The 11,235-nt window shown below is 35.4% G+C and overlaps 1 protein-coding gene across 1 annotated transcript in view; it reads left to right on the forward strand.

Moving 5' to 3' along the window:
- LOC144956148 (ribonuclease H2 subunit B-like) overlaps positions 1 to 10,424 on the forward strand; it is a 15,295-nt gene extending 4,871 nt beyond the window's left edge. Inside the window, exons 7-11 of the mRNA XM_078886531.1 lie at positions 596 to 704; positions 2,352 to 2,433; positions 2,736 to 2,796; positions 4,253 to 4,324; positions 5,989 to 10,424. Coding sequence (XP_078742657.1) covers positions 596 to 704; positions 2,352 to 2,433; positions 2,736 to 2,796; positions 4,253 to 4,324; positions 5,989 to 6,069 — 405 coding nt within the window. The 3' untranslated portion in view covers positions 6,070 to 10,424. The remainder of the gene's footprint in view (positions 1 to 595; positions 705 to 2,351; positions 2,434 to 2,735; positions 2,797 to 4,252; positions 4,325 to 5,988) is intronic.
- Positions 10,425 to 11,235: the final 811 nt, after the last annotated feature.

Genomic DNA, 11,235 nt, shown 5'->3' on the forward strand with positions numbered 1-11,235 from the left:
GGCACACAGTGATGCCAAAACTCCGGTCTGGAGCAAAAAATTCCGGGTTCCGGGCAACTTCCGTCAAATTTTTTTTTTGTAGACTGTGTTGTGCTCTTGTCATACAAATTCTAATATGCGGGTGGTTGGATGGGAGCATCACCCTTGAATCATATACCTATGATGTTCGCATGGGTGTACGATCCGATAGTGATGTCGTTTCTTCTTCTCTTTACTAGCCTATCCTGCTTCTTTGGTTTGTGATTGTATTTTTGACAGGGGATATTTTTTTTTCTGTAAATCTTCTGCCTGTTTGTTCTTGGTTATTTATAATTTAGCTTATGATATCTTTAGGTTATGATTTTGATTTACATTTGTACTATTTTTGTTAGATTGCTTGTTTTTTTGTTTCAGCGGTCTCTCATATAACCTCAATTGTGTTGGAAGAGACCTAAAGCAACAAACAAACAAACAAAAAACAAATTCTAATATATCATAATTTTTACCAAATACTAAATGAATTATTATACATATATATCTCTGGTTAGATGAAGCCCTTTGTTGCTCTGATCTGTTTTATTATTTTGTTTGTTTGTTTGTTTTTTTTCCACAACAGACAGAGGCAGCAGCGGATGCTCTCAAAGAAAAGAATGTCAATATTAGTATTGGAGGGTCTCATTCGTCAATGTTTATCAGAAGTAACAAAACTGAGGGTCCATGTAGAGGTTTGTATTGGAATGTTGTATTTCAAGAGATCTTCCATTGGATGATGTGCGGCTATGTGGTCTAGTGGTATGACACTCGCTTTCGGATCGGAAGGTCCTGGGTTCGAGCCTCGCTCGACGCATAGTTGAGTCCTTGGAAAAGACTCTTTACTCACATTCTCTCACCGTACTCAGGTGTAAAATGAGTACCTGGCCGTTTACAGCGTTGTCTTTGTCCAAAAAATTGTAATATCGCCTAACAGGCGTCATGTCTCGTCCTACATGTTAAATGTTGCTGTTGACCAGGGACCCCTTGTAAAGTGCTTTGAGCACGTTAAGTGGATATTGCGCTATATAAAAGCTCAATTTTTTTTTTTTTTTTTTTTTTTAAATGATTTTACATTTTTTTAATATATATAAGTTTTCAGGCAGACTTTACACATATAGATAGTATGCGCTTGGCTAAGAAGCTCACAACATTGCCATCCAGAAGTATAACGGACCAACACACAAAACTATGTGTTACCTTAAACGTTTATAGTCTGGTTAATACAGTTTAGTGAGAATTACTCATAAACATGGGTGGCAAAAAGCAATAACAAAGACCTGAGTGATGTCAACTTCATTCTATACAAACCCATTTACATATTTTTGTAGTTCTGATAATATAGTAGTAGTATTATTAGTAATCTTGGCATCTAAATCACAGATTTTTTAACACCTCGATGAGTATAGCTGCTCTCTCCATCCAATTTGTTAATTGTTTCCATTGGTCACAGTCCTGGGCCAGAGTTTTGAGGCTGTCAAGATCTTATGGTGACTTTAGTACAGTGGGCACTGCAGTTTTTCTTAGTTCTTCAGGGATTAATTCTGCCTCATCTAAATCTATAAATTTCTGATATGTAGAGAAATCCTGTTTCATTTTCATCTTAACTCTGATAATATAAGGTAACATAAAAATGAGCTTGTTTTGACATTGAAAAAATGGAGAATATTTTGCACTGATTTACAGGGTTGCCAATTTTCCATATATTTACGGAATTCAGTATGTTATAAATCCTCCGTATATTTTCCGATCACCTGCTAAATGAGAAAGAAGTAAACACATAATGTCTTTTCACCAGAGTTCAGCGCTTAGAGAGGGGTCACTCAATCTGTTTGCGTATAGAAGTTCAGTAAATTTTTACTTCCTGAATCGGCAACACTGGATTTAACAGTATTTTCATTTCATCAAGACCTTTAGGGTTATAAGACGTAAATAAGTAAATAAATGCCAATCGTCAAGGTAGAATTACTGAAATTCAATTTCTCTAGATGGCAGGATTTGAAGACTGTTTCATTTGATTCTGTGATGCACAGCTTTCTCTATGCTTTTTATTCTTCTTCTTCTTCTTATTTTTTTTCTTCTTCTTCATTTTCTTCTTTTTCTTCTTCTTCTTTTTCTTCTTTTTCTTCTTCTTCTTCTTCTTCTTCTTCTTCTTCTTCTTCTTCTTCTTCTTCTTCTTCTTCTTCTTCTTCTTCTTCTTCTTCTTCTTCTTCTTCTTCTTTCTTTCTTTTGTTCATCTTCTTCTTCTTTTGTTCTTTCTTTCTTTTTTGTTTAAAAAGCAAGGATGCTATTTTCATAATGATTTTTATATTTATTTGTTTGTTTTTTTTGTCATGTTGCAGAGGATTTCATTGCATTTGCATTTGGTATCATCAGTGACTATTTACCTTTGGATTTGGAGACAAAACTAAAGGACCATTTGGGGCAAGTTCTCATCTCTTATGTTCATTTTCATGTTAACTGTTGTCATACTATTTTCATTATAATAATAAATAAATAAATTCCCTTTATTGATCCCTAAAGGGAAATTTTTCATTAGGATTTATTCCATTGATAAAGGAGAAACTGGATACGTCCACAGTATCTGTCTTTGTTGAATAAATTGAAGCATACAATTCAATACTTATCGTTATTTTTTCCTTGACTTTGCTAGGAGATTAGAAGTTATTGTTCAGCTATAATTAATCGTTTATCATCTTTCATACTTTCATTTCTACTCTCATCAGGATCAAGGAAAAGCAGCCTGTACCAAAAGAGGAAGTTGCTGAGAACGAACCGCCAGCAAAGGTAAATTTTAGAGGGAAACTACTCTGTGCTCGAAAGCATGAATACATTTGAATTTGAATATTTATTGCAATTAAATCACATTTTGTTGAATTTGGTATTCAATATGCAGATAATTTTTTAAAAGTCGGGTGGAGGTCTAATAAAAAAAAAAATTTAATCTATTTTTAGCCACAATTTGAAATTGGGGAATCCATTAATTTACTCACTGATTCAAAGTTGATCGTTTTTCAAATGCTCTAAAATAATTATTCCAACTGTCGGCTAATATCATGGGGTAATATTAACACATCTAATTGTACAGGCACAGGTTTGAGGTTGGATCACCAGTTGAGGCAAACAATTTTTTTTTTCATGATTTTTATCTTGTTATTATTTGTACTTTGGCAAACAAACATTTGTAGATTTTTATCTCACACAAGTTCCTGCTACAAAATTTCCACTTTGATATTCATTTTACTTACAGCTGGGTGGGAATCCTGACCTCCCATAGTGGGCAGGGAGGTACATGCTGTGTCTTCTATCCCCCCATACCCGTTTTCCAATTGTTTCCTGTCATTATCTTGGAATGAGATTTCATAGTTTTGTCCTGATCCTTGTCTGAGTTCCTTGGCTGGAAGGGATATAGTCGAATGTATAGTTATAGTTTTGGGAGATGATATTTTTTTCTTTGTAAATCATCTGTCTGTTATGCATTGTATTATGTTTAGTTTACATATTATATTATATGATTGGTAAACATTTGAGTGTATTCCTCTTAGTTGGGACCTGTGCTTGAGTCTGGATGAGACTTTAAGGTGATCTCAAACTAAGTACTTTGATGGTGTGCTCTTGGAATCTACATCTGTTCCCTATTTGAACCAATTCCCCTTTGTCATACCTTTTCTTTTGTGCTTTAATTGTAATTCTAGAACTTTTTACTATCCCATTTTCTTCCTTTTTACTGGCGCTGATATAACCTAAATGTGTTGCAAGCGCCGTAAAACCCTTAAAAACAAAACAATTTTACTTACAGTTTTAATGACACATTTCTCTCCTCATTCTTCTTCTTCTTCTTTCAGCTTATCCCGCATTTTGCAGGGTTGCTACAATGAATGCCACATCTCCATGCATCTTGGTTCATAGCATCATCTTCCTCCGGGCCCAGTTCTTTCATATCGTCCTTTACCCTATTCATCCATTTAGTCTTTAGACGTCCCCTTTTCCTCTTTCCCCGCTAATTGTATATCCAATACTTTCCTTCCCACGTACTCGCTCTCTCGTCTCTTAACATGTCCGAACCATTTCAATCTCTCTTCTCTCATCTTATTGATACATTCTTCACTTCAGTCAAGCTTTGAATTCGCTTATTTCTCACTTTATCTTTTCTTGTCCAGCCAAGTGACCATCTCAACTTCCTCATTTCTGCCACCTCAGCATTTCTTTCCTCATTAAAACACATTTTTATTTCCCCCTGCAGAAAGCGAAAACAGAGGATGGTGTTTTAGAGGATTACTCCCTTCAGTATGACTTGAAGAAAGAGAAATCAAAGGTGAGAATTTTTCACATCACATTAATGATAATTTTTGTTGAAAGGAAAACTTTGCCCTTGGGTACATTGTATGAAAGTAGTTGAGATTTTAAAATAATTATGGTTATTTCAGTCATAGTTATAGACAAGATTTCCAATTTTCCGTGCATTTACGGAATTCAGTATGTTATAAACGCTCAGTATATTTTCCAATCACTTGCTATATGGGAAAAAATGAGAGTATATAATGGGTTGGGGCTTTTTTTTTTTTTACTGGAGTTGAGCACTCAGAAAAGGGTCGGTCTATGTGTCTGCCTAAAAGTTCAGTATATTGTTGCCTTCTGAATTGTTATTTTACTCACCATTAGATCGATTTCTAATTGAAAATTGGGCTATTCATTTAAATCTACAGACTCTCTACAGCCAAGTCTCCTGAATTTGTAGGAAGGCTCCCGATATTTTATTTTTCCTGATCTCTCTATGAAGACCTTAAATCTCTCCACAAAGTTTTGAGCGCCCAGAATCGGTCTGTTCTGTATTTCTCTGAAGATTTCTGAAGTATCAATTTCCTTCCTGGCTGTTATGCTTTCGGCAGCTGGATTTCCACTGAGCCCCTTTTATTTATTTCTCCCGCGAGACTTAAATTGATTATATCGGTGTACTTAGACCCTTCAAAAAATTACAAAACGTTGATAACTTTTTTGTTGGTGTAAAATCTCCTATAAAAAGTTTTTACAGGTTGGCAACTCTGTATCTATTATATTATGAGTTTTTTGTTGATTAGCGGGTGGTTGGATGGGAGCATCACCCTTGAATCATATACCTATGATGTTCGCATGGGTATACGATCCGATAGTGATGTCGTTTCTTCTTCTCTTTACTAGCCTATCCTGCTTCTTTGGTTTGTGATTGTATTTTTGACAGGGGATATTTTTTTTCTGTCAATCTTCTGCCTGTTTGTTCTTGGTTATTTATAATTTAGCTTATATCTTTAGGTTATGATTTTGATTTACATTTGTACTATTTTTGTTAGATTGCTTGTTTTTTTGTTTCAGCGGTCTCTCATATAACCTCAATTGTGTTGGAAGAGACCTAAAGCAGCAAACAGACAGTTGATTTTTCATTAAAAGAGTTGAAAATTTGCATCTTCAATTGATAAATATTTAATTTTTCTTAAAATTCAATTTTTTTGTTTATAGAGAAAATATATGTATTTTAACTTTCTATGGGTCTGCTTGCATCCAAAAATAAAAAAGTAGTCCTTCAGTTTCTATAGCTTCAAACGGACAACAGCAATTTCTTGCTATCCTTTGGATAGGATGCTAGTCTATTGCAAAGTACTTTCCACAAGATCTAACTATCCAATCACTGTTGGGTGGACAGGGCGGATTGGGGGGGGGGGGGGGGGGGGGGGGGGGTGTCAGAAAAAATCTCGACTGCACCCAGGGTTGATCTCCGTCTCTTTGTGTGTGAAGTGAGTGCTCTATCAACTGAGCTATCTGGACCCCTCCCCAGCATCAAAAATAAAGGGTAGGAAAAATGTCTTTCAGTGGATCTTCTTGTATCAAATTTAAAGGAGAGAAAAGATTCTTTTCTATGGGTCTGCTTGTACCAAAGATAAAAGTAAAGGGAGAAAAAATTCTTCAATGTTGGCTATTTCTGAATGCTTTTCTGTTTTTCACCAGACCAAATTGACAGCTGCACAGAAAAAGTTGAGCAAAGTTGACAAGTCTGGAATGAAGAGTATATCCAGTTTCTTCCCCTAAATCATGATTGACATTATCACTGTTCTACTACGATGTGTAAAGACTTGTATATAATATTTGATATACACGGAATGTGTAAAGATCAATCAGTTTTGCATTTAGTGATGATACTTTTAAGTATTGGTACAATGAGTAGGAAGTTAACCTCACTCTTCCCATCACTGTTCTACAGACTTACATGTCATTTTTTATTTTTTACATGGAATGTGTAGAGAATTGAATCTTTGATTTTGCATTTATTGACCATACATACTTGGTACCATGCAGAGGAAGTTAGCCTTAAGTTTCATCCCCACCCTTCTCATCCTCTTTTATTCTTACAGTTTTTAATTTATAATAATATCTTACTTTAATTGACATCTATTGTGTGTGAAAACACAAGGAAATACTGTGAAAGGGATACTAAGATGCTAGAAGCTGTGGGCTGTTAAAAGTAACAAACAAAAATAAATATAACAGCTTCAAAATAAGACCAAATACGAAACATTTACGACTACGACATTAAAAACTACATATGTCCACCCTTTTCTTTTCAGGGAAATTTGCCCCTCTGTCTCAATGTGGTGTTACGTTTAGGTAAAAAGCTGAAAAGTGTGTGTGAAATTACAAAAGGAAGAAGGGAAAATTTGAGAGAAAAAAACCACCCTTTTTGCTTTGTTTGGCACCATTTCATACTCACTTTTCATTTCTTTATCTCACACCAGTGCCTGCTCCCTAATTTGTCACTTTGATATGTCAAGGTTAACTATACACTGATAGGGTGTCACTTGCTCAGATGTAGAGCACTCGCTGGTAGAATCCAGTATCAATCCTGATTGCAGTCAAGATTTTTTTCTGAACCCCATCACCCCCCCCCCCCCCCCCCCCCCCCCTTCCTCCACTCTGTATAGCCAGCAGTGATTGGGTTGCTAGGTCTGTTCAATTTTGTGGAATGTATTTTATGTATTGGGTAGCAAAGGTAGCGAGTCGCTAGTCTATCGCAATTAAATACTTTCTGCCAAATCTTATAGACTGAACAACCCAATCACTGCTGGGTGGATAAGGGGGTCAGAAAAAGTCTCGGCTGCACTTGTGATCGATACTGGTCCCTCTGCTTGTGAGGCTAGTACTTTATCACTGAGCTCTATTAAAACGTTTTTTTATTTTTAAAAATAGTCTTTGCATTTATAACACGCATTTCTCACACCCCAATTGTTAATCAACTTTACCAGGCCATAAATATGATACTCTGATGTGTGAAATGTGGCATGAATTTACCTGCCCTTCAACCCATTCTGCATTTTTTTTAAAAACCAGCAACTAAAAGAATAGTAGGTATAGCAACTAAAAGAATACCGGGTACAGCAACTAAAAGAATAGTAGGTGCAGCAACAAAAAGAATAGTAGGTACAGCAACTAAAAGAATAGTAGGTGCAGCAACTAAAAGAATAGTGTACCTAAAAGAATAGTAGGTACAGCAACTAAAAGAATAGTAGGTACAGCAACTAAAAGAATAGTAGGTACAGCAACTAAAAGAATACCGGGTACAGCAACTAAAAGAATAGTAGGTACAGCAACTAAAAGAATAGTAGGTACAGCAACTAAAAGAATAGTAGGTGCAGAAAACTAAAGGAATAGTAGGTGCAGCAACTAAAGGAATAGTAGGTGCAGCAACTAAAAGAATAGTGTACCTAAAAGAATAGTAGGTGCAGCAACTAAAAGAATAGTAGGTACAGCAACTAAAAGAATACTGGGTACAGCAACTAAAAGAATAGTAGGTGCAGCAACTAAAAGAATAGTAGGTACAGCAACTAAAAGAATAGTAGGTACAGCAACTAAAAGAATACTGGGTACAGCAACTAAAAGAATAGTAGGTACAGCAACTAAAAGAATAGTAGGTACAGCAACTAAAAGAATACTGGGTACAGCAACTAAAAGAATAGTAGGTACAGCAACTAAAAGAATACCGGGTACAGCAACTAAAAGAATAGTAGGTGCAGCAACTAAAAGAATAGTAGGTACAGCAACTAAAAGAATAGTAGGTACAGCAACTAAAAGAATACTGGGTACAGCAACTAAAAGAATAGTAGGTGCAGCAACTAAAAGAATAGTAGGTGCAGCAACTAAAAGAATAGTAGGTACAGCAACTAAAAGAATACCGGGTACAGCAACTAAAAGAATAGTAGGTGCAGCAACTAAAAGAATAGTAGGTGCAGCAACTAAAAGAATAGTGTACCTAAAAGAATAGTAGGTGCAGCAACTAAAAGAATACCGGGTACAGCAACTAAAAGAATAGTAGGTGCAGCAACTAAAAGAATAGTAGGTGCAGCAACTAAAAGAATAGTGTACCTAAAAGAATAGTAGGTGCAGCAACTAAAAGAATACGGGTACAGCAACTAAAAGAATAGTAGGTACAGCAACTAAGAGAATAGTAGGTGCAGCAACTAAAAGAATAGTAGGTACAGCAACTAAAAGAATAGTAGGTACAGCAACTAAAAGAATAGTAGGTGCAGCAACTAAAAGAATAGTGTACCTAAAAGAATAGTAGGTGCAGCAACTAAAAGAATACCGGGTACAGCAACTAAAAGAATACCGGGTACAGCAACTAAAAGAATAGTAGGTGCAGCAACTAAAAGAATAGTAGGTACAGCAACTAAAAGAATAGTAGGTGCAGCAACTAAAAGAATAGTTTACCTAAAAGAATAGTAGGTGCAGCAACTAAAAGAATAGTAGGTACAGCAACTAAAAGAATACCGGGTACAGCAACTAAAAGAATAGTAGGTGCAGCAACTAAAAGAATAGTAGGTACAGCAACTAAAAGAATAGTAGGTGCAGCAACTAAAAGAATAGTGTACCTAAAAGAATAGTAGGTACAGCAACTAAAAGAATACCGGGTACAGCAACTAAAGGAATAGTAGGTGCAGCAACTAAAAGAATAGTAGGTACAGCAACTAAAAGAATAGTAGGTACAGCAACTAAAAGAATACTGGGTACAGCAACTAAAAGAATAGTAGGTGCAGCAACTAAAAGAATAGTAGGTACAGCAACTAAAAGAATACCGGGTACAGCAACTAAAAGAATAGTAGGTGCAGCAACTAAAAGAATGGTAGGTGCAGCAACTAAAAGATAGTGTACCTAAAAGAATAGTAGGTGCAGCAACTAAAAGAATACCGGGTACAGCAACTAAAAGAATAGTAGGTGCAGCAACTAAAAGAATAGTAGGTGCAGCAACTAAAAGAATAGTGTACCTAAAAGAATAGTAGGTGCAGCAACTAAAAGAATACCGGGTACAGCAACTAAAAGAATAGTAGGTACAGCAACTAAAAGAATAGTAGGTGCAGCAACTAAAAGAATAGTAGGTACAGCAACTAAAAGAATAGTAGGTACAGCAACTAAAAGAATAGTAGGTACAGCAACTAAAAGAATAGTAGGTGCAGCAACTAAAAGAATAGTGTACCTAAAAGAATAGTAGGTGCAGCAGCTAAAAGAATACCGGGTACAGCAACTAAAAGAATAGTAGGTACAGCAACTAAAAGAATAGTAGGTGCAGCAACTAAAAGAATAGTAGGTACAGCAACTAAAAGAATAGTAGGTGCAGCAACTAAAAGAATAGTGTACCTAAAAGAATAGTAGGTGCAGCAACTAAAAGAATAGTAGGTGCAGCAACTAAAAGAATAGTAGGTACAGCAACTAAAAGAATAGTAGGTACAGCAACTAAAAGAATACCGGGTACAGCAACTAAAAGAATAGTAGGTGCAGCAACTAAAAGAATAGTAGGTACAGCAACTAAAAGAATAGTAGGTGCAGCAACTAAAAGAATAGTGTACTTAAAAGAATAGTAGGTGCAGCAACTAAAAGAATAGTAGGTACAGCAACTAAAAGAATACCGGGTACGCAACTAAAAGAATAGTAGGTGCAGCAACTAAAAGAATAGTAGGTACAGCAACTAAAAGAATAGTAGGTGCAGAAAACTAAAGGAATAGTGTACCTAAAAGAATAGTAGGTGCAGCAACTAAAAGAATAGTAGGTACAGCAACTAAAAGAATACTGGGTACAGCAACTAAAAGAATAGTAGGTGCAGCAACTAAAAGAATACTGGGTACAGCAACTAAAAGAATAGTAGGTACAGCAACTAAAAGAATAGTAGGTACTGCTTACATTTCTGAAAGAAACATTTTGCAGAAAAGTTGTCTTTAACCATGTGTTCACTGGAGATTATTTAATTTCACTAAGTTTTATAAAGGAGTTGAAATCGGTAAATAATTGGAATTTAGGGTTGTTTTATTTTTATTATTTCTTGGAAACCAACTGAATGTAATAAATTTTTACATTTTTTTGAAAATATGAATATTAAAAAAATAAATATTTTCAATAAATAGGAATGTGTTTACTATTTTGTATAAATTTTTTTCTCATATATTTGTCTTCATTTTCAATTTTTGTTGTGGTTTTTCATTATTATTTTTTAATTGAAAAAAAAAGTGTCCTGAGCTTTTCCATCTTACTCCATAGCCATTTTGTTTTTTTCAAAAGTGCATTTTTAAAGTTGATGAAGAGGTATGCTGCTGGGTGGGATGTTTTGACCTCTCATAGTGGGCAGAGAGGTCACTGTTGTTGTGTCTTCTATCCCCTTGTATTTCTTTTCCAACTTGCCTTCTTTGTCTTTGTCGACTTGGAATGAGATTACCTGGTTTTGGTCTGGCCCTTGACTCGGAGAGAAACAGTCGAGTGCATAGCTATAGTTCTGGGAGATGTTAATTTTTTCCTCTGTAAATTATCCCTCTGTTATGAACTGTTATACTTGTTCTGGATATATACTAATTTGTCTTCCTCTCTGTGTCTTTATAACACTTAGGCAGTGATCTCAAACTAATTACACTGATAGCGTGCTCTTGGAATCTACATCTGATTTGAACCAGTCCCCTTTGTATTTCTTTTTCTCATGTCCTTTTAATCGCAATCTAGAATTTTTTGATTATCCAGTTTTCTTCTTTTTTTTTTACTGGTGCTGAAACAACCTTAATGTGTAGCAAGCACTGTCATCATCATCATTGCCTTTTTCACCCTGGGTCAGGGTATAGGCCACAGACAAACAGTTTCCATCCTTCTCTATCTTGAGCCAACGTTTTTATCTCATTCCAGGTCTTACCACTTCTCTGTACGCAAGCACTGTAAAACCCTTAAAAT

The sequence above is a fragment of the Berghia stephanieae genome, chromosome 10 (assembly GCF_034508935.2).
Source record: "Berghia stephanieae isolate SIO BIC M18660-M18661 chromosome 10, UCSD_Bste_1.3, whole genome shotgun sequence".
Taxonomy (NCBI): domain Eukaryota; kingdom Metazoa; phylum Mollusca; class Gastropoda; order Nudibranchia; family Aeolidiidae; genus Berghia; species Berghia stephanieae.